The 24,127-nt window shown below is 48.1% G+C and overlaps 1 protein-coding gene across 1 annotated transcript in view; it reads left to right on the forward strand.

Annotated features, from left to right (window-relative positions):
* LOC119397705 (katanin p60 ATPase-containing subunit A-like 1) overlaps nt 1-24,127 on the forward strand; it is a 120,641-nt gene that overhangs the window by 17,232 nt on the left and 79,282 nt on the right. The window contains exons 2-3 of the mRNA XM_037665125.2: nt 7,796-7,989; nt 17,474-17,672. Coding sequence (XP_037521053.2) covers nt 7,796-7,989; nt 17,474-17,672 — 393 coding nt within the window. The remainder of the gene's footprint in view (nt 1-7,795; nt 7,990-17,473; nt 17,673-24,127) is intronic.

Genomic DNA, 24,127 nt, shown 5'->3' on the forward strand with positions numbered 1-24,127 from the left:
AATTAAGCTAAATGCATCACGTGATGAGTGCCATGAGTGGGATATTTTCGAAGTGATCCTGATCACGTGAGAGAGTCCGACTACAATTAATCACTCGTAATCAAACTAGCTGCAATAAAAAAAGAACCTTCCTTGCATCAGGAGACGTAATAAAATGCTTCTTGTTCGTTTCTGTTTGATTCATGGAAAAAATAACCTCTTTGGCGTTGCTATGGGGAACGGCGCGCGTGGTTCAAAGGTTCCGTTTCGCCGAACTGCGCTTCGCCCGGCGCCCTGCTTCGCTCACCCGGTCGCGTATCAGTGGTAGTTTCGGGATCGCGTATACTGCCACGTGTGTTTTGCGCGCTCGTGAAATTCGCTCTGACAGAAAGTTCGACAAAATGCCACATGCATGTGATATTGCCGGATGCCCGAATAGTGCACAACGCCAGTGCTGCAGCAAGGAAACCGATGTGTCTTTTCACTGGGTGCCGCGGAATGAACCGTCTCGCTGAATTGGAGCCCAGCGTCGCGAGCCAATGTCTCGTTGTCAAGTTCTCCGTCCACATCCATTGCGGCCATTGCGGCAAGGTTCGATGGCTTCAATGGCCGTTGTTGCTGCTGTGGGTCCCGCTACTTTCGCTCTGCTGCTACTAGTGTCGGCAGCCGCGCAGTAAAGGGGGGCAACGTTGGGCACGGCAGCAGTGACGTATGAAAGTCGGATTTCAGGCGGGTGATTTGAAGTGCGCTAACGCGATGTGGACCACTAAAACGTGATTTTATTTCAAAATAAGCACTTCCTTGGCATAAAAGTAGCACTACGAGGTTTCTGGACCGCTATTTCAACAATCAACGTCAACTTAATATTTGCCTTTAGTGTCCCTTTAAATCCCATGGTAGGTGACACCACCAACCTGCCATCATCGAACTCCTACCATCATACCAAACTTTAGCTACTAAACCATGTTGTTGGAAATTGCAGTTCGCTGACTGGCCGGTTTTTATAGAGAGTGCAAAGCTCGGAGAAGTTCATTCGCTGGAACTTTCCGTTAACGAACTAAATAATAAGTTTATTTAGGCTATAATTTCTGCAGCAGAAAAGGCCAGTAATCCAGCATATTACACAAAAAACTAAATCTTTGGGGAACATATCAGTGCACCAAAACCAAGAAAACAGCAAGACAAGGCCTGGGGAATCTTACCAAGGTACCCGACCTATAGCAACCTTATAAACTTTAAACAGGCAAAATCCAAAGCACGACATACTTGAAGGTAGGCAGAAAAAAGCTTCAAGGCAGAAATACATATCGGCCACATCTAAACATATCTGGGACCAGGTGAGAAAGTTTAGAGGAGAGTACTCATCATACACAACACCAATGCTTACAATACATCAACAGCACTAGAAGACCAGGCCAACCTATTAGGCAAACACATTTACAATAGCAAATTACACAAATGCATTCCTAAAGTACAAAGAATCTGCTGAAAAACTAAGACTGCCTACAAGTGCCTCAAATAAATGTTACAACCATCCTCTTACACTACACGAATTAAACAGGATACTTTCGGCCAGGGAAAAAATGGCAACAGTGCTTGACCGTGTACACTACGCAATGCTGGCGTACCTGTCCCATGCATCGGCAGAAGCACTCCAATTTTTCAATAAAATATGGGAATCTGGGAAAATGCCTGAAGATTGGAAAAATGCAATAGTCATACCTTTGCATGGAGAACCCCCAACATCCCCAAGTAGCTACAGGCCCATTGCATTAACAAGTTGTCTTGCAAAAATGCACGAGAGCATTATAAACACAAGACTCGCTTTCATTCTTGAATCAAGACACCTAATAGACTCACACCAGTGCAGGTACAAAAAGGGCTGCTCGACCACTGACCATCTCTTCATGCTAGAACATGAAGTACGAGAAGTGTTTCTACACAAGCAGTACTGTCTCGCGGTTTTCTTCTACTTGGAGAAAGCATGATACGACGTGGCGATATGGGATTCTTGGAGACCTTGCAGACATGGGGATTCGTGGAAGAATGCTAAACTGCTGATGTGATTTCCTCTCTAATAGAACCTTTCTAGTACATCTCGGTTGTGTACTCTCGTGAAGATTTGTTCAAGAAAATCGCATGCCACAAGATTGCATTCTCAGTGCAATCCTTTTCATAGTAAGAATGAACTCCATTAACAATGTCATCCGCCTCACAGTCATGCACTCTGTCTACGTTGATGATCTGCAAATTGCCTATCGTGCCTTGAACGTGTCAATCTGTGAATGGCAACACCAAATCACAATCAATAAGCTGATGAAATGGGCTGACCAAAATGATTTTCGCTTCTCCACTAAAAAAACTTTAAGCAGAGAAGAGGATTATGCCCGGAGCCAGTTCTGTGATTAAACAATGTCCCAGTAGCAGTAAAACATGAACATAAATTTCTAGGAGTTATATTCAACCAAAAGCTCAACTTTGTAACCCACATAAACACACTAAAAAAAATTCAGCAGATCCCACGTACCGTGGGAATCGATGTTATGCGAAGCATGCGTCGGGAAGGTGACTGTGCCGTAATTTTTTACATTGAGCAAAACGTTACGAAATGGTATATGCACACACTTAAAGAGTCGCACATGTGTGGCATAACCAGTTTACAGCTGGGTAACAATGCCAATGGCAACATGCGTATTGCCTACACCAGATTCGGTAAGCTGATATGCAATGCTTATACTTGTCTGATATGATGGAGAACGCACGCACGTTTCACAAACAGGTGTGCACGTATGGAAGGGGTTTTTGAGAGTTCTCAAGTAGATGTCGGCGAGCGCAATGTCTTTGTTATTGTGATTGATGTGCGCAACGCAGACCTCGACGATTCCGCAGCTTGTCTGTGTGTGTTCGATGTCTGGCAGCCGGCGAAGTGGCATGCTGCATACGCTGAAGTTGCACATCGCCGTGTTCTTATATGTACCCCCATCGCCACACCTTCAATGGAGGCGCTTGCTGTGGACGACACAATGGAATCCCGTGATTGCAGTGGGCTCATAGCTCCTAGTTACAGAAAGTGCTAACGCGCCAGTTTCTGTGAGCTGCGCATCTTTTTCGAGGTCGTGCAAGTGCACAGACTGTACGTTGAGAGCAGCGAGCATGAGGTGATTGGTGTGGTTGCGGTACCCAATGAAGGTGGTAGCTCGGTCCAAGACAATGTCTAGAGGCCTCTTTGCTAGCCGGGTCACATCGTGGATAGACTGTCTGTCGATAACGCCGGCGACATGTCGAAACCTGAAGTCACCTTTTGTGTTGGTGAGGTATAGGCCATCGAGGCTGGTAGCCCTGGAAAGTGCTACATAGACCAGCTTCAGTGGATGGCGATTATCGTATCCGTAGACTATGTGGCCATATGTGGCCCTTTGTGACATATATAGTTATGGCATTTGCTTGAGCAAGGGCAAACTGTGTCCTCTTACACGAGATATTTTTCTGGCCTATATCGTGGTTGTGGTAGTTTGCAGTCCCACAGGCACCCATTTCAGTTCTATTGAGTGATGTGCTTCATCAATGCAGCTCTCAATCAATCTGAAGTCATCCTCGGTCAGCATGAGGCCATCGCCCATCCTCATAAGAAATGCTGAGAGCACTTGAATGAGTGGATGGCAGTCGAGTGTCTTCCAAGGGTGTTCTGTCATGAGCTCTTTCACTTGTTTTGCATTTCAATGTGTATGTTCACGGTTACTGTGTTGATTGAGACTGTGAATCACCTGTGGCACATACCCGCATAACATGAACTGCGGTTGTGGGTGTGTGCCACACGTGACTGAGGGAAAGGGTTTCATGACGTACGCGACCGGTGTTTTGCGTTATTCATGTCATGACCAGTGAATCGTGTTCGTCATACACTGATCCCCTTCTGTGCCAATTTTGGTATATTACAAGTTATGGAGACGACCAGGAGAGCACCCAGACATAGGCAGCTCGACAGACGGGCGGGCAAGCGGGTGGGCAAGCGGGCGGGCGGGCGGGCGGGCGGGCGGGCGGATGGATGGCTGGGTGGGTGGGTGGGTGGGTGGGTGGATGGATGGATGGATGGATGGATGGATGGATGGATGGATGGATGGATGGATGGATGGATGGATGGATGGATGGATGGATGGAAACGGCCAAAGTGCCTGAGGTTCTCTAGGAAATGATGAAGGCCAACAGCATTCAACTTCTAAAAGTGTTATCCCACGAACAGCGGGGTTCCGACCGACTATGCATGCTACGTATCTACCGTTCTATTGTGCGCAGTATTTTGGACTATGGTTGTGTTGTCTATGTCTTGGCACAGGAGTAGTACATTCAGTGCCTTGACCCTGTACACATCCTCGGCCTACGACTGTCCAGTGGTGCCTATAGAGCATCCCCTGTGCAGAGTTTATATGTGGAATGTAACGAACCTCCTCTTGGTCAGCGAAGAATATCGCTAATCCTGTTCTATGTTTTGAGATCGCTAATCCTGTTCTATGTTTCGAGAATCAAGTCGGCACACTGTCACGAAATGACTCACGCTTACACTAATTAAACAAGCCACACTTAATCAAGCCGCTTATTTTACAGTTCAAAGAATATGCCGCACATATGTCATATCTGAAGAGGCACTCAATATGGCAAACAAAGCACCAAGACCATGGCAAACAAAGCACCATGGTTTGACCTAACAGCACTTTGCGACTTCTCCTAACACACCTAAGGAAAAAAGATACCCCACCAGTACACGTAATCTAGGAATTGCGTGCACTCCAGCATAAATGTAGCGATTGCATCAAATATTACACAGACGGCTCGAAAACGCAAAATCCTGTGGGCATTGTGATTGTGACAGGAGAATTTGCTGTCAGTGTTAGACTTCCTCAGTGCATATCCATTTTCACTGCTGAAGTCTATGCCTTGCATGAAGCAGTTCAATATACATCACCACTGGGGAGCATAAGAAGGCGATAATATACACGCATTCGTTAACTGCTCCTAAAGCTCTACATATGAAATCTGAAATGAACCCTTAGCTGGATAAATTTTAAATATGATCGTTCGGAGTAGTGAGGGCATTTCTGTTCGTTTCTGCTGGGTCCCAAGCCACGTTGGGATACCTGGCAATGAAAAAGCCAATAAATATGCTTCTTTGGCAGCTCATGAAAGACTTACAAAAATGAAAATTCCCCTTAACGACATCCAGTGAATAATTAGTAAAGCATTGTTAGCTAAATGGCAGCAGCAATGGAACACATGTACAAACAATAAGCTCCATCTAGTAAAGCCCATACTTGGAGAATGGAAGACCTGTCGTCACCAAGAATGGTTTATTGAAGTTACATTATGCAGACTCCAAATTGGGCACACACACCGGACACATAACTTCTTACTCACAAACGATGAACAACCAACCTGTGAAAAATGTCAAGAACCATTAACAGTTATACACATCCTAATCCACACATCGAATATCCTTGGCGTATTGTGTTATTTACGAGCACATGCCGGAAGGATATTCAATAAAATACCAGCTAATCGGCACCTACTTCTTGGAGCAACTAACACTTTTGTGTTCACTTTTCGTGTGCATGAGATATGGAAATGTTAATTGTGCGGAAATTCTATACATAACATACGTGACTACAGCAACGGAATATTTTATTTGAAAAATAAAAAGATGACAATGTTTTAGTTAAAATTAGATGCACAATACATCAGGTCGACGTAGGCTGCCTCATATGAAATACGCTTTGAAATGGGTCAATAGCACTTACCGCCATCGCTGTGCCTAGCCGTGTCGCACGCTAAAGCCTCTTCCCAACCATTCTACACTACACACATGCTATTCAGATAGTCAACAGCGCTTTGTTCGCAGACAAAATTTATAGCCTAGCACAGAGCTTCATTCTCGACGACGACAGGCCTACGTCTGACTCGGTGACAAACTTGTACCTTCTTCCCGTTATGAGGCAGCTCTTTACACATAACTGGTAACGGAATAACTAGGAAACGCTGGTAACGTGTACAGGCCCTTACACACTTGTCTGACGTTTTTATGCACCGATTTCCTACTATCAAAGAAGATGCAAGCAAGAAGTTACAGCAGCGACAGTGATATGGTTCGTACACACGCCCCTAACATGGCGCCGAATCGCTAGCTTCATCAGAGCTCCGACAGATGGCAGCAATTTTGCATAAGGTCCATAGCACTGTTTGAAGTGGATGTGCCTACGTTGACGCCTAGTGGCACATCTTCATCGCGACGACTTATGCCCATGATCATGATTTTCGGGCATCCGGCAACATCACATGCATGCGGCATTTTGTCGAACTTTCTGTCAGAGCGACTTTCACGACCGCGCAAAACACACGCGGCAGTATATGCGATCCCGAAACTACCACTGAGACTAGACGGTGTGAGCGAAGCAGGGCGCCGGGCGAAGCGCAGTTCGGCGAAAACGGAACCTTTGAACCACGCGCGCCATTCCCCATGGCAACGCCAGAGAGGTTCTTTTTTCCATGAATCAAACAGAAACGAACAAGCAGCATTTTATTACGTCTCTTGATGCACGGAAGGTTCTTTTCTAATTGCAGCTAGGTTGATTACGAGTGATTAATTGTAGTCGAACTCTCTCACGTCATCGGGATCATTTCCAAAAGGTGCCGCTTGTGGCGCTCATCGTGTGATACATTTAGCTCAATTTCTCAGTAAGTAGGGCACTGCTGTTGATAATATTGCCGTTTTAGACGTCATACATTAAGCTTTCACTCTGACATAAATTGTTATTTGCTTTTAGTGTCCCTTTAACCGTTGTGGTAGCTGAAGTTGTTAACGTATACCTGAACACACCATATCGTGAATCTCGTGCAAAGATGGCGTCAACAAACACATAATAAACACTGGTACTCTATATGCACTTCTTCAAAGCGTCGTTAATTGAGGAGAGACACGGCACGGTGTGCACTCCTGAGTTATCGGGTAGCCTGCGCCTGTGCTCATGCAAACACTACCACACTGCGCTTTAGCAACACAGGAGGCAGAGATTCATAGCTTGAACCGCGAACGCGTTCCACGTCCCACTGGCCTCTGTCTCGCTCCACGAAGGCACGCCATTGGCCCGTCGACATTGTTAATCTTTCTGCGGCGCTTATTGCAGCAGTTTTATTAGTTGGTGCTATCACACTCAGTGCAGTAGGTGGCAGATATACACTGTTGGTGCATGTGGAAGCTGCACTACTTCAGTGACGAGCCATCACACGCTAACACGAAGTGAAAGGCAAAGAACGCAATTGCGTTTAGGGCACCTCCTCAATGCTAGTGCGGCCAGCTTTCCTCGCTGGCATCGAGACGGTCTAACCGCGTCCCTGTCGGCGCTCGTTAGTGTCATGACTCAGTACTTCACTGCACCGCCCCACCCCACCTGGCCCCGCCAACAGAGGTACCGTGTAAGGGAGAGTGTCAGAGATATAGGGCGCGTTATGGAACCTCGTGCATGTGCGTTCGTGTCGTGGTCGGTAGAGCACCGGGCGCCTAATGTCGCGCACTGAGAGGTCGTGGGTTCAATTGCTGGCGGAGGAACTTTTTCTAGTTTTTTCTTTCTCATCCGTTAATGTGTATTTTACCAACAACATATCTGTGATGGAAATACGTCGGTAAAGTCTTGGTGTACCCCGGCATAAAACACTTTCGTGATAAAACACGAGTTCGAGTTGTTGTACAAGCCTCAAACAAATGTTGTTCAGAATCCTAGGTACTCACAAGAAGACTGGCTCTGGGTGCAATGCACTCCTTGCCTTTCAGATTCAGCAAGAGCTGGCCCAGGAGTACGAGTACGTCAAAGACATCCAGGTGGTGCTGAGTGGATTCCGCTCGGACAGCCACCTCGAGCGCATTCCCACAAGTAGGATCAACTATGAGGATGACCTTGAGCCGGACTCCTGGTTCACTCCACGAGACCCCGAAGTCTGGCCAGCACCCAACCCTGTGGAGCACAAGTAGGCCATATTGGCTTGTGCAGTTTTCACTAAAGCCCCTGAGGCTTTGTAAAGTAGCGCCATGCTTTGAAGAAAGCTGCCTTCTTTCATTCCTTCGCCCTTTCTGAGGCTGCGTCGCTATTGGCCAACTGGTGTCGCATGGCACCACGCACAGGGTTTGTTCATTTACAGCCCCTCTAGATTGCTACCTATGCTTCAGATCCATCCGCGCACTAGCAAAGAATGCATGTAGACGTAGTTGCACTCCATACTCATTCTTACATGAATGGCATGACTTCTTAATTACAATGGATGGCTGCTACGTCTTCGATGGCGAAAAACTCTTTGGGATACCATCCAGTGGGCACGACAAGTTACATAGAAAGGCACCAAATTTGAATGGAGAATGTCAGGCAGATACTATCCTCAATGTTAGTATGCGAGTCTAGATGCGAGTCTCTCCATATGTTTCAAGGTTTTCACAGTTTGCTGTGCACAATAACATCGTGACATGTTACACTTCACGTTGCTACTTCTGTTTTGGACGCTGGTTTGGTCTGGTTTTGTGCGCTTAACATTATGCGTGCCAAATGGCTCAAAGTTCAGGCACCTAGCATTACAAACGTCGACATTGCGGGCACACGGTTGATAATTTGGATATGGAACTTTAAAAGTTCAGCACAGTTCTTTTTATAAAACAGAGGGCTCGAGCACAAACTCTTGCCTTACGAATGCAACTCTGTGCCTAGTTTTGTTACATGCAGTGAACGGCATTCTTTGCCTCTTCATCATTGACAGTCAGGCGGTAGACTTGTGACAGAAATGTCCACTGCGGAGTGTGCACGCACAGGGTGTAGTCATAGCCAGACAATGTTATAGGCCTTGGAGATGCATGTGAAATTTCACGGGAAGTTTTATATGTGGTAGTGAAACGCTTGCAAGGAAACTGTGTGGTTGCCCGCTTGTTATGGTATGCTCGTTTGGTTGTTCGCTCTCTTGTTCATTCAAATTAAGAAATGTTGTGCGAATTATCTTGAACAAATGCAGTGTTTACGCTACCAGCTCTACTAAATGCAGTTAGTAAAGAACAGCTCTTTAACATCGGACAAATTTCGTTTTGAAGAACTACAGAGAGGGCTTCTTGTCGTCACGTCATTACCATAAATTGGTTCATTTTTTGTTTCGAAACCTTACTGGAAAATTATTTTGCTTTGGTGTTTATCAAGAATGTTATGTGGCATGTGCAAGCATGCTTCATTTCTGTATGTGGGCCATGCACTGTATATGCAATTTTTATTTTTTCTTGTTTATGCTGACGTGTGTGTAGGGTCACCAGGACTCTCTCATGCTGTTTAACCAGCTTTTTTTTCCTGGTCTCTTGCAACGTTGTTTATATAGTAGTAACTAAAGTCGCTTCAATTCTATTCAGTATAGTCCCTGCGTCAGACATGTCTGGGAACTTGGGCGGGATGATTGGCATGTCTAACCATGTAATGCAAATCAAATGCTGCCTAAATAATAAATAAGCCCACTGCAACAGATGCACACCTTCAAGTGCATCATTCCTATAACAAAACAAATGTCTTGAAGCTTTTGGTTGTTGCTTACACGTTGACAATTATTGTGAATGTTCTAATCACACATACGCACACACAAATTACAGTAGGCTCTCGATGATTCGAACTCAAAGAGACCCTTAGAATTTTGTTTGAATTATCAGAAGTTATCATAAATATGACTCTGGGCAACATACCAACTTGTGATATCATGTTTATTGTTTCTTAAGGCCACAGAAACGTCACAGACAGCTCTGAGTGATTACCAGTGAAGTTTTTAGACATCAGTGATCGTACTGGTACTTGTTATTATGTGGCGCATGCGTGCGTGTGTTTAATCCGTGTCCCGTGACAGCTGGTAGCCCCTTCCCAATCTTTGTAAGCTTTTCTGCATGGCACACAATAGACCAAGGCCAGGCCATCTCTTTTTTTTTTTTCTTATTGAGTCAACAACAGCAGGCAAAAGAAGTCCCTGTCCTGCTTGCGCAATTCAACACTTTGGATCATGAACCAGCATGCCCACTTGTCAGCCGCTTCTCAGAGTGCTACTTTTGTTTACCACATAAGCAGAACAGAATAAAGTGGGGATGGAAATAAAATAATATACATATTTTAGTTTTGAGCACTAATTATGGTGCACATGAAAGCATGAGACGACATGCAGCAAAGTTAACGACTCCATAATTTAGCTTAGATGCGAGAAAAACCGGTGAAAACTCAAAACAAGGACAAAGGAAAAGGCTCACTCCCGAGCGACGGTGTGTGAGGGAGTGTGCCTTCTTCTTTGACCTTGTGTTGAGTTTTCACTGATTTCTCTCACGTCTAAACACAAACTAACCGGCCCAGCTTCAAGGCTTTTCCGCCAGGCTGCGCTACGTACCATTTTTTTGTGACTTTATATGGATTTAAAAACATAAATCCTACACGAATCGCAAAAAGGATGCTTGAATCTGTCACTATAATTCACTGTATTTTCATTTCACTAGGATCTAATCGCACATTCTGGCCAGTTGTCAGTCCCTAGCTTTAAGTGCATTGGAGACATAGCAGGCCTACCAAAAATTTTAAGTTTACCGAATTAACCAAGAGCATGAATCATCAGAGTGTGACTTATTGAGTGTCCACAATACAAATGCGTGTGCACGCACACACACACGCACACACACGCGCACCAGCTGCCCCAGCTAACTTGGACCAAGATTTTTTTAAAAACTATGCGCTCTAGGAAAGTTCTACCTGTTGTACATTAGTAGCAGTCGTGTGTACATGCAACCTGTATTCCTTTTCATGACTACGTGCTCATTGATTAATTAAACTTAATTAGCCAACTTTTTTATTTTTGCTCGAAACGGTAAAATATTGTAACAGTGATTGTTCGCGGGCCAGTTGGTACATCTTGAAAGTAAAACAGCGCGCTTAGACAGGAAAAAGTTACAAAAAGCACACAGACACAGCGCTGATTAACAACTGAGGTTTATTTTGACGAAACGTGAAAAAAGGGGGGAAGAAAAAAGAAACGAGGAGGAAAAAGGAAAAACACGTCACTGCACCAGCCAAGGTGAAGCGCCCCAACAACAGGTTCTTTACCCTGACTTCCGCACTCAGCTCCCGAGAAAACAGAGTTCTTTTTGTGACAGGCTGATGGACAGAGAGCTGATGCACCTCTCTTCTGTGAATTTCGAAGGCTTCCCGAAGCTCTCTTCTCAGCTTGTCTGCATACCGGCTCAAGACCTGGCACTGTTCGAATGCAGGTCGGCATGCGCACTCAGAAACGTGGGCGGCCAAGGTGCTCCCGGCGGTAAAATATTAACTTTATGAGGTACCTGGCCTCAAATAACCCAAGAATCAAGCATTCATTTTTTGCCGATATCTGCCTGGTTGTTTTTTCCGAGAAAAAACAAAAGCGCGCTGCTACTCAAGCGCTTCCAAGCATTCTTTGATTGATACACGGTTGCGAAGGTTCATTGTACAGGGCTTCACGCTATTTGATGTATGCACATCAAAACACGCTGGTGACGCGTCCATCATTCAGCGTGAAGCCCTGTACAATGCGGTGATGAATGAGCACTCTATGCGTTTTAACTCTTTCGTTACCGCATGAAAATGGCCATTTTTTATAGGTCTGAGGAAGAAATTTATTGCTAGTATAAATAATGCTCTAGGTAACATTGCAGCACACCAAATTGTGCATAATGAATTGCTCTTTATAGATAACACAAGTTTCAAAACAAAAAAGATGTTACAAAACTTATAAAAAATCTGAAATCTACCACTTTTGCAGGAACTCGAGAAAAACAGTACAAACAAAACACAATATCTACAAAAATATTACGAACAAACAAAATTCAAAATATACATTTTGAAGGGAAATGATCTAGGAATATTTTAAAAGAAAAATAAACAATCTGCATAAAGCCATTTTTCACACAGATCAAAAATACTGCAGACCAAAAACTGCTTCACCGCTCGTGCCATGCGGTGAAGCAGTTTCTGGTTTTCGTGAAGCACAGGTAGACGCCACAGGTTTCACAAAGAACGTTCGTTTTTTTTTTTTTTTCAACTTTGCGTTCCTCATAGCACTTGCGGCAGTTTTTCCTTTTCGGCATCTTTTTGAGGTGGTGCTGCACTTTTTTTGGCATACGTCGGCATCTTTTTCGGCATACGTCAGAAGGCCCAAGATATGCATCCAAGCATATTTGTTGGTATTTTCGCAGATGGTCCTGATGACCTCTGCTGTGAAAAACAGGAAAAAAAAAAAATCACGCGCCGTCATGAAACTTTTTGCGCTGCTCCGGTGTGCCGGGCCGAGATGCGCGCCGGGCGGCCTTCTTGGTGAAAATTGAAGCTTTCTGGCTGCCGGCGGCAGCACATCCTGTCCAAGCGCTGTGCGTATCCTGCAGATAACCAGGACATCTCAAAGGTCGTGCACCGAGATCGGCAGATAAGCGCTTCCGACGGACGAGACCGCTCAAGGCCGAAAACGAAACTTGTCGGTACACAGCTGAGGATGGCCCGGGCTGGCTCGAAGCATCGTCGCTGTCAGCGCTTGAAGATGCGCTGGTGTCGTCTTCGGACTCATAGCTCGACTCAGCTTCACTAAATTCGTGAGTGGGTTGAGCACGCTTTCGAGCGGAACGTTTTTCCCGCGACGCAGCCCCGCGGTTTGACGACGCCATTGGAGCGGCCGAGAGATTGCCGCGCGCGCCGACGCTAACGGCCGATGCGCCCCTCTCGCGTAGATAAAGAGAAACGAAACCAAAACTGCTGCAAACTGGCTAAAAAGGCCATATCAACAAGTTAGAGACGCGACGGACCTTCAGAAACGAGCTGTATTTGAATAATATTGTGCAAACTCGGAAGCAAAGCTCGCTAGTGAGTAGCAGGTGTCGTTCTCATGTAATTATCACAGCCAAAATTTATTACCTCTCAAAACTGACGACACAATTTGATAAATGACTTCTTAGGAACCGTTTGATGCCAAAATGTTGATAATAACGGAGCACAAACATGAGCTGCGCATTTTTTTTCCCCGAGTGTGGCAGCCACGCCCCCTTTTCCAGTAACACATGCGCATTCGTTCGCGAAAAACTCCGTCAAAAATCGCAACGTCGTCAGAGCGGGAAAATTTAAACGGATTGTAGAAGAGCAGTCCCAGAACTAAATGCGAGATGCTGCAGCATGCACGGGAAAATTTTTTAACGCGTCGAAATCGGCAGCTTTTTTCGTCGATCACCGGTGATCGATTTGAATAGGCGTGGTAACGAAAGAGTTAATGTTTGTTTGTGTCTACAATGTCACTGGCCTGGTAGATTCAGACGCAAAGAAGCACTATTTATGGACGAAATATGTGCCACGGCCGCTCGATAAAAAAAAAGGTGCGGCCAGTTGCGTCGCTCAGAAACACACGGGCACAAGCAGGAACGCTGTTGACAGTTTTGTCCGTGTTGGCGCTAGTAGACGTGCGGCCTTGAGAACAAAAAAGAAACAAAAAACAAGGGTTGTGGCATGCTCGAGACGCTGTATCCCGCTATATAGGCGATGCGCAAAGCGCCGACAAAGCCATCTGCCGCTCCGGCTCGGAAGCGCTGACGGGTCCCGGCGAGCAGTGTTCCCGCGAGCGTCTACGCGAGTGCACGGATGGATGTGTGTTCATCGTGATTTAACGACTCTGTCAGGCCTCAGCGATGTCGAGAAATAACTGCTGCGTTGTCGGCTGCTCAAACATACAGAAAAAATTGCCAGGAACGCACTTCTACAGGTTTCCGGTGCTATTTCATGAGCGAGAGCGACGGCGGCGGTGGATTGCGGCTGTACGACGTAGAAGCTAAGCAATCGCGCTTTGTTTTTGGCAGTGTTAGAACGACTACCGTGTTTTTATTTCTCCATTTATGTCGCTACGTCTTCAGCGAACGCTACTACGTTTACACTTGGTCGCCTCGCCTGCATTATAGACGCTACAATTCACATGAGGTTGTTATTACTGATAAGACGCGATACCTAGGCTCTCTTGAAAAACGAATGGCGCGAAGCGCACTGCGAGATAATGTAGGGCAGGTGACGGCTCCTTTACAAAAGCGCCGTGGAATCACACGTGTGCTGTACGAAATCGGCTGCATTCTACCTATTGATGGCACTGGAATGCGATCATCGGTGCAGAATGTTCGCTGTGCGCTTCTGCACCGATGACGACAAGCTTATCGTTTACTTTTTCACAAGTTTATCGTGCTGGTTTCAAAGTTTTACCATCGCTGACCCTTCGCGTGGCCGACCCTGTGAAATCTATACGCCGGTGCGGCAGCGCTCCCTCAAAATCTATTATATAAACACATGGCACGTAGACGAAGCTACTGTGTAGAGAAAAAAAGTTGGTTCACGCGTCAACGCATGCAGGCGTTAGTGATCGGGACGTTATAGAGAAAGCGGTGTACTTACGATGAGCTACACTTCGTAGGGAATCTTGTTGACCTTTGTCTGTGACAAACACTTGGCGCGTATGGGGACACTGTCCTCCCACACAGCTGTGACATCGGACACAAATCCACTATTATAAAAGTGCGGCTCCTTTGCGCGCACAATCGCCACAAAAGTAATTATCTGGGACGCGCACAAGCGGCTAATCGCATGCGCGCACAAACGGCAAATCGCACGCGCGCAATTGAGGCGTCTGCTACGCGACCCACCAGCGGTTCCAACCGCCGCCGCTGCGCGGCTTTCAGTAGCGCCCCTATAGGCGCTGCGCATCGCGAATATGAGCATGCCGAGGAGCCACTGCGTTTTGTGGTGTCTGAACGACAAGAAAGGATGTCAATGTCGGTGACCACAAATTTTCTTATGGCACTGAATTGTGCTAAAAGTCCAAATGGTGAAATAAGAGATCTTCATTTCCGAAGAAAATATTGCATACAGAGGAGTGTTGATCACGTGATCACCAATAACCAAGATTTTGAGGCTCCACAAGAAAAGCCGCTACACAAGGACAATCCTGTTTTCATTAAACCACCTTGATCTTGTGGCGCTGTAGTGGCAACCGGCTCAACGAGGCGGCTCCTGCTGCTTTCGGGACACACCACAGGACGCACCTTTATTTTGTCGAGCGGCCTTGCTTGAGCGGTCCCTTTTTAGTGCAGCACATTTAGAGCAATAAACAAAACCTCACTTACGTACAAGCGTCAGTCCAATCACAGGTATTTTTATGCCAGCAGTTAGGTTAGCTGTGTGTTGTGTTTTTGTGTACAAGTGTGGCTTCGCGGCAGTGCAGATTTCCCCTGGATGGGTTGTTTCACAGCACAGCAACCAGACGCTGCAGTGAAACCACCTTTACAGGGGGCTATGTGCGCTCCAATGTATACATACATTCGTTCATTTAGAATACTTCAAAATTTGGAATAATCTAAATTCGTATCGAAGTGAATTCGAACACTGTAATATTCGTTCGAATATTCGAAACGCCCGAATATTCGTCCATCCCTAAACATGATTCATTACATAAAATATAACTGCACAATGCATAGCATTAGGATGAATGCCAACATCACATCAAAAAAAGAGAAAAGAAAAAAAAATAGATTTGCCATTGTAAGAAAGAAATAAGACATGTGGTTGCAAGAAATATTGCAGTTTCTTCAGCTTGGCTAAAATTGAGTGCTCTGTGAGTACTTTTATTGAACTATATCTGCTGCATTTTGAGCATTGATTTGGGCAAGCTTGGGTCAAATGCTGGGCAAGTTTGTAGATATGATCATCTTTGGCTCTTCCAATCACTGAAACATTGCTGAAAAGAGGAGTTCAACCTTGCATTGAATTGGTAACTTGCTGCCCGTGCCCATGGGAAGCAAATAGGCGTGCTCGCACTACCTGCCTGATTTCTTAGTATAATGTTGGAGCAGACGAGCTATTACTCACCGAGCTTCTGTCCCTTGTCCAGGTACCCCACACTCCTCGGGATCTCTTAGAATACCAGCGGGGACAACACGCTCGGCTAGGCATAGGGTGGTTAAATGTTTTCGCATAACATTTGGCAGCCAACCCTGGCCATTCATGGTGGAGCAAGTCGCATTATGGCACTTTCTCAAGTCTTGGCAAAGTCTGGTTGTGCCTTCTGTGTACTACAGTCGTGTGCTTGGTTAGACATACATCAGTGTAACATGCTTTCAATAATTCGGTCTGCTGAAGCACTATGTAAAATTTGTCCTCGTGGTTTGTCGCCATGGGGAAGGTCAATCTGGTGAAGCGTGTCACCATCAGTTGTGATGACCCAGTGTCTGTTGGCTCAGTACAATCAGATGGCATTGATGCGGCCAGCACTCCTGTTTTCTGTGCCATCAAAAGTCAACCATGGACAAAGACAGAAGACAACTGCCGAGGATAGAACAACACATTTAGTTACTCTTCAGGGTCATCCTAAAATGGGCTCACAACATTAATATGCGATAACTTCATTTTGTGTCAAGTCAAAGTAGACAGAACACAGAAAGACAAAACATTCGCATTTTGTCTCTCTTTGTTCGGCAGGCTTTGATCTGGTGCAAAATGAAGTTTTACATCACCACCACTGCTTTCATGCTGACTGTGAACACCGTGTTACTTTAGCTGGGCTGTGAATCAATGATGGAGTCCCTTCCCAAGGGAGAGGGTTGACTGATGATGAAAATGAACAATATGAAGAAGTGGCAGTGAGAGTGTCATTGAAGCTTGCAAGACAATGCAGAAATTGTGTGCTACTGTGAAGATGATATGAACAAATGAAACCTGGCGGCCTTGAAGACAGTCGAGATGGCCCTCTGTATGAAGTGAAGGTGCCATATGTGGTAATGAAATTTGGCTGAGCTGTTCATAGCAGTGTTTGCTACCTGTAGAAGGTTTCTTTCTTTATTTTTGTTCCACCAAACCTGAGAGCTAGTTCTGGGCTCCTTTGAAGTAGGCAGTGCACTGTCACACCAATTTACTCAATAAAACGGAGTGCCTCAAGGAGGGGTACTGAGCTGTACGTTTTTCATTAAGATGAACTTGCTGAATGTGTCATTACCAGTAGCCATTACTATATTGTCCATGTTGTCAATGTGCAAACAAGTTTCAAGCTGTAATTTTGCAGCCTGTGACTGACCATGGCGCAGAGTGAGTAATTGGGTCAAGAAAAATGGATTTAAAGTACTCTTAAAAAAAGTTTGTTTTATCTTCTTAAAAGCATACAACTTGGTCAGAGTGCATGCAAACACTGAGCAGCATCTGCAAACAATATAACCAGTTTCGTAACTGACCGGCATTGAGATAGCCCTGCGTGCAAGAAATCCAAGCGGACGTATCACCTACCAGGTGCAGCTCCTGCTGCTTTCGTCTTGGTACTATGCTCATCGTGAGTGTGCATGCGTGCGCCTCTTCCACTCAGTGAGTCTTCCAGCCCACAAGCGAACTTCCCAGACAGGCAAGGAAATCTCTCTTATGTGGTGCAGGCCAGGCCCGTCTGTCCGCCAAGTGAGCCGTAGTCGGAGAACAGAGACATCGCGGACAACTAGCAATCGCAGTTCGTCCAGTGGCAAGGGTGGTGGAAGCAGCACTGTCAAGCGAGGCACCGACACAAAAGCCTCCCGGAGAGAGGACAGCAAGCCACGCAGCAAGGATGCCAAGAAGGATGAACCTACTGCAACCAAGGTGCCTTCTTTTTCATGCTACGTAATTTCTGGGGCTTCATGCAAATTAAGATTCGGGCGTGCAATAGTTTGATATTTCGTAAAATAAAGCATTTCATGTCAGTCGCGCTGTGCGACGTAATGTAAGGCCTAAATGTTTTTTTCCTACCACCACGTGGCTGAGGTGTGCAGTACACAGACCACGTGTGTGCATGTATGTTTTGAAGTGTAGCATATTCATTCAGTTTTGTGGCACCTTTTGGTTTAGGGCAGTGTGTGTAGTACGCTGTCTCTTGTGGTTATCTGATGCGACAATTTTTTAACACGTGGTCACCGGTGAACTGGTCTAGCCATGATCAAATAAGTCCGTGAAGTGTTCAGGGTGCGGGGTAGGTTTGAAAATGGAGGTTTTTGCGGATGAGAAAGCAGAAGAAGCTGACGCTGAGTGTAGACAATGTGAGTTCGAGGCGAAAATGGAAAAAATGATGGCTGCCCAGAGTGGGCTCATGATGAGAATCGCAGAGCTGGATAATGTGGCTTCGCAAGACATGTGTTTGGGTAAGTTGGTTCATACTTGATGCAAAACAAACGAGCGCTAAGAAAAAGAGGATATAAACGAGAGGCAAGCGAGAGAAAAACTCACAGCTAAAGCTCACGGACGTAACCTCCTGGTAATTACGGTAGGGCTAAATGACATCTTGAACAAAGAATCGTCAGGACTAGCAACGGCCTCGGCGAAAGGGCTCGATGACATGCATAATGTCCCCCCAGGTGCAGATTGTAGTATGCACGGTACCGGAGGTACCAGTGCACAACGGCAATTAACGCAAACAAAGAGATATGACAGATGAGTTGAGAGAAAGGATTCGAGGTAGTGGAAATAAACAGGGAGGCACGCAGGTGGAGTGGTTTCCAAAGAGTCCGAATTCACTTTGATATGAGGCTTGCTCGTGAGGCGAGTTGGCGACTGGCAGGATGCGCAGTAGCTTTTCTGGGGGGCCCTTTGGAGTCCGTGGTAGCCAGTGACAAAGAAAACAATCACTCTTTCACAGAGAGTATTGCGAAAAACCAGAAAAAAGGTCAGGGAGAAGGCGCGTGTTGCAATTAGTTACGTGAACACGCAGGGTGACAGAAAAAAAAGGGCAAAATGGTTAGAGATTGAGGTGCAGTTAAACAGAGAACAGATAGGCGTTTATGCGGTTACAGAAACACACCTTAGAGACTTGGAAGAGCCAGCACATATTAAAAATTGTGTTTGGGAAGGGTGCAACAGGATCATATCAGAAAGGAACGGTGGGAGTGTAGGAATGCTAATTCACCGTGGCGCCAAATGGTTTAGAGTGAAACAGACGTGTTCAGAGCACCTCTGGGTTTTGGGCACAGTAGGTGGAAAGGAAACGTGGCTAGGGGCAGGGCTGGGCAGTATCGCAATACAAGAGTATCGCGATAGTATTTCAGAGATACTTTTGAGTATCTGTATTTCTGTATCGAGATACATTTGAAACATGTATTTGTATCTCAGTAGTGACGGGGGTCCGCTCTATGCACGGCTGGTGCAGAAGCCTAGCTCCGGTCCCAGCCGCAAATAGTCGTACCGTGTCAACGTCCCCTTCCCGTAGCGCGCGTCATCGCAGCTACGACGGGTTCGGGCGAATAAGGCAACAGGCTAGCACAACAAACAACACTTTATTGCTACGTTAGCAATAATGCGTAAATGTCGCGTAGAGGGATAGTCCGCTCTCGTAGAAAAACAAAGGGTATGGCTTACACCTTCGGTCGATGTTCGGCTCGCGGAACTTGGGGCGGTGAGGTGTTACCCCGCAGGTCAGCAGGGCACGACAGACCGTCTGCTCGTCTGCCCGGTTGTTTTATTCACCTCCCGTCTCCCTCCCCACCACGAGGGTTGTTTCCCTCGCAGGGCGAGTTCCCTTTTCCGCGAGCCGGGAAGCGAGGATTGGCGCGCGGAGTGACGGGAAAGAAGGGGTTGTCCGGAAAGGGCGACGGTGCTCCTCTCCTAGTGGTCCCTCGGCACCCGCTGTCAGTTCGCGATCGCGCCAGCCTTAAGGAAAGGAAATGGGCGCGCGTGCTCTCCCACATCCTCCTCCCCTTAAGAAAGCCCTCGGACGACAGAGACTGCACCATGAGGTAATATTGTTATTCCTCATCGAGGAAGGCTAGGACGGATCGGTCCAGGTCCGTGCCCTCCTGCGGTCGGCCCTCTGCTGTGGGTGTCGCCAGTGCCCCCACTGGCGTTGCCGCTGCCTCCGAAGTCGCCACCACCGGCCTCGTTGCGGTCTTCGCTGCCGTGCCCACTTGCGTCATGGCTTCCCCAGTGGTCGCCTCCGCCGTCATTGCTGCGGTAGGTCTGGCCTGCTCCTGCAGCCCCGTGGTCCGGACCGCGCCTCCTTGAGCCCCACCTCTCTGGTCGTTGGTGGTGACTGAAAGGAGCGAGTCAGCGAAGTGTTTCGTTCCAGGCGGCCTCTCCAGCATGGTTCGGGCTCCTCCGGTCTGGCAGGGCTCGGGGTCTTCGGCGTACTGCGCCATGGCCTTGAGGGAGCATAGGCCATCGGGGTGTCCACACAGCCCTGGCACGTCCCGGTGGCTGCGGCCCTGAAGCAGCTGGCTCTCCCAGTTGGGTTGGCATTGGTCTTCGGGCCTCTTGTGTGGAGGGCGGGCGGTGGGGTGATGGGGTAGTGTGGAAGTGGTGGTGGGATGTACCAGTCGACCTCCAGTCAGGCGTCCATGCCGATGTTTGCCGGTGGTGGTGGGGCTGCAACAACGACGACGGAATGTGGGTGTGGGCTCGCCGTGAGGAGGGGGTCTCCTCTCCGAGCCGTCTCGGCGGCACCTATTTCCCTTTTGCTTATCCAACATGCAGAGTTGTCTCCGCCTGTTTCGCAAGAAGTACCGCGGCTCAGGGCTCTTCACTCGGTTTCGAGCGTTCTCAGCCGCCGCCTGCGGCTCGGAGGGGGACTGATAGTCGTCCCCATGCTCCTCCCGTGACACGTAGCGTTTCAAGTCGCATACGTGCACCGGTCCGCCGCTCGGTTTGCATTTCATGTTCGCGAGCAAATAAACAAGCGAGGAAACCTTCTCTCGCACTCGGTACGGCCCGGACCATTTCGGTGCCAGCGAGGCTGCAAACTGTTTGCTAGCGTCGCTAAGAACATGATGGCGCCGCAGCACCAGATCGCCCACTTCGTAGTGTACGTTCCGATGCGAGCGGTCGTACTGCGCCTTCTGCTGTGCCCTAGCAGTGCCGAGATTACTGCGTGCATTACGTAAAGCTTCCGCTAGCTTCTCGCACAACTGCGCTGCGTATTCAGCTCGTGCTGATGACGCCACTTGCACTCCACTGCGATCCGCGAGTACGGTCTCCATCGGATTCAGCAGTTCTCTCCCCAGGTTTAGAAAAGAAGGCGCATACCCAGTTGAGCGGTTCACAGTCGATCGCAACGCAAACCCGATCTCTGGAAGGTAGGTATCCCAGTCCTTGTGCCTTTCAGATAACGCGACAAGCATGTGCTTGATGTTGCGATTGACTCGTTCCGTGGCGTTCGACTGAGCATGGTAGCTGGTTGTTTTCTTGTGCTTAATGCCGAGAGCGGCGCACGTGTCAACAAACACCTTCGCAGTAAAATAAGACGCGTTGTCTGTTATCAACTGCTCAGGGAAACCAAACCTGGTGAACACCTCCATCAACTTATCCAAGATCACACGAGCCGTCAGCTTTTTAAGGGGGAAAAGAACTACCCACTTAGTGAAGTGATCCGTGACCACCAGCAAGAATGTTTCTGCTAGGAGTTGTGGGGTACGGTCCCATTACGTCACATGCCGCGATTTGCCAGGGAGTCTGGCTGTTGATCGGCTGCATGAGGCCGGGCGGTCGTCCACCTCGGGGCTTGATGCTTTGGCACACGTGGCATGAACGGGCGTAACGAATCACATCCCGCTTCATGCCTGGCCAGGTAGTGAGGCGACACAACTTAGCATAAGTCTTAGGGCCGCTCGCATGCCCAGCAATGCATGAGTCATGAAAGTAGCGAAGCAGTGCTCCTCTCAACTTGCGCGGTATCACGACCTTGAATGACTCACTTGTGTCATCGTCGGATGGGATGTACCTCAGCAGGACGCCATCAGAATCCAGCAGATAAGAATCCAGCGCGCTCACAGCATTACCAGCTGTTGCCGAGCGCTCCGCACCGACAGCAATACCAGCTGCCCCTGTGTGCGCGGTGGCCTCGCCACCCGGCTCCCGGAGCCCGTCGAACACCTTTCGACAAAAGGGATCTCTCTGCTGAGCTTCTAACAGCTCCCTTCTGCTGAAAACAATCCCCGCGCTAACAACAGCCTCCACGTGGTTCACGCTTGTGCGCCTTGAACTGACGTTTGTTCTACTGTTTCCGTTAGCGCTACGTCGAGTGTCTCGCTCTCAGTCCGTTCCGGGTCAGTCTCGTGACGGACTGGAGCACGCGAGAGTGCGTCGGCCGCGGCATTGTTCTTGCCCTTGCGGTAGCGTATGGTGAAGTCGTAACGCTGCAGAAGCAATGCCCAACGAGCCAGGTGGCCACTCGGTTCGTTCAAGCGCCGCAACCCATTGAGCGCCATGTGGTCTGTCTCAATAATAAACGCCACTCCGTCGATGTAATAGTCAAACTTACGGAGAGCGAGAACTATCGCGAGACACTCTTTCTTTGTTACCGAGTAGTTCCTCTCTGCCGGCGTCAACGAACGGCTCGCGAACGCAATCGGTCGGAGGGCACCTCCATGCTCCTGAAGCAAAATTGCTCCTAACCCCAGGTCGCTTGCGTCTGTTTGAATCACAAACTCCCTGTTCAAATCGGGTAGCTGCAGTTCAGCCGTGTTAGCCAGCAACTTAGTGAGGCGACGCAGTGCGGCCTCCTGCTCTTGACCCCAAGCCCAACGCTCGCCTTTCCTCAAGAGCTTTGTCAAAGGCGCCTGCACTGCCGCGCAGTCTGGAATGAATTGGCGATAGAAGTTCGCCATCCCCAGAAAGCGCCTCAGCTCACCGATGTCTTTCGGCGACGGATAGCTGACTATCGCTTCAAGCTTACCCTTATTCGGCAAAATGCGACCCTCGTCAAGCGTGAATCCCAACAATGTTATTCGGGTCGCCGCTATCTGAGCTTTGTTCGGGTTCAGAGTGATGCCCGCAGACCTCAGCCTTTCTAGAACGTCTCTTAAGTGACGCAAGTGCTCATCGAATGTTTTCGAGTAAACCACTATGTCGTCTAGATATGCGAGGGCGTGCTGCCACTTTGCATCTCCCAGAACTTGGTCCATTAGCCTCTGATAAGTAGCGGGAGCTCCCACCAAGCCAAAAGACATTCTCCTGAATTGGAAAAGTCCCCTGTGGCATGTGAAAGCTGACTTCTCTCTGTCCTGCTCGTCCATTTCGACCTGAAAATATCCACGACTAGCATCGAGCGTCGTAAAGTACTTCGCCCCGCCTAGGTTGGATACCAACGATGAAATGGGTGGAAGAGGGTATGCGTCCTTCTTCGTAACCTCATTCAGCCTGCGGTAGTCTACACAAAGGCGATATGTATCATCCTTCTTTGGAACTAGAACAACTGGGAAACCCCATGGGCTGTTAGACCTTTCGACCACGCCTGTGTCGATGAGTTCGTCCAAGGCGGCGTCAAGTGCTTTCCGCTTAGCCAAGCTAATCGGTCGGGGATTGCATTTCCAAGGTCGTGCGTCACCCGTATCAATTGTGTGCTTGACCAGCGTAGTGCGGCCCGGGCGGTCAGTGAAAATTGCGTCGTACTCGTACAACAGCGACGACAGCTGCACCCTTTCCCTTTCTGGCATGCTGTGTGCCTCTGCCAAAAGCGGGTGCACTGACCTTCCCTGTACCGCGGCACATTGTTCTGGCGGGGTTACTCGCTTACTCTGCGCGCTTTCCTGCTCTCTCACTCGCGCTGCTCCCTGCGATTGGCATGCCGTTGTCAGTGCGGGTGCTTTCGAGAAAAGCTTTAGCGCGTCTCCGTCGCTCTCTCGGTAACCCCCTCTTGCAATGTCAATGACAATACCTGACTTGGCGAGAAAGTCTCGACCCAGGATTAGAGGCATCAACAACCCGGGAAGATAGACAAAGCGTTGTCACCTCACGCGTCTTTCCCAGCGGATCACAAGTCTAGCCGCACCGCTCGATTGCGCTGTGCCCGAAGCAAGGCGGAACGTGGTGTTGCTTTGTCTCAAGCGGATATTGTTCTCGCAGAGATAGTGCAACACCTCGTCCCCAAATAATGAAGCGCTTGCCCCAGTATCCAAAAGTGCTACAAACTTCTTTCGAGCTATCGTTAACTCGATTAACGGTGCGGGCGAGTCTACGGCATCACCTGCGCGACAGACTGTAGGTGCTAGTGATCCGAGCGCATCGGTGGGACTACTGAACGCCGTGTGGTGCCCGACGTGGTTCACCGGCGGCGTCGTCCGTTTCCCGAACCGCGT

The sequence above is a fragment of the Rhipicephalus sanguineus genome, chromosome 6, assembly GCF_013339695.2.
Source record: "Rhipicephalus sanguineus isolate Rsan-2018 chromosome 6, BIME_Rsan_1.4, whole genome shotgun sequence".
Classification (NCBI taxonomy): Eukaryota; Metazoa; Arthropoda; class Arachnida; order Ixodida; family Ixodidae; genus Rhipicephalus; species Rhipicephalus sanguineus.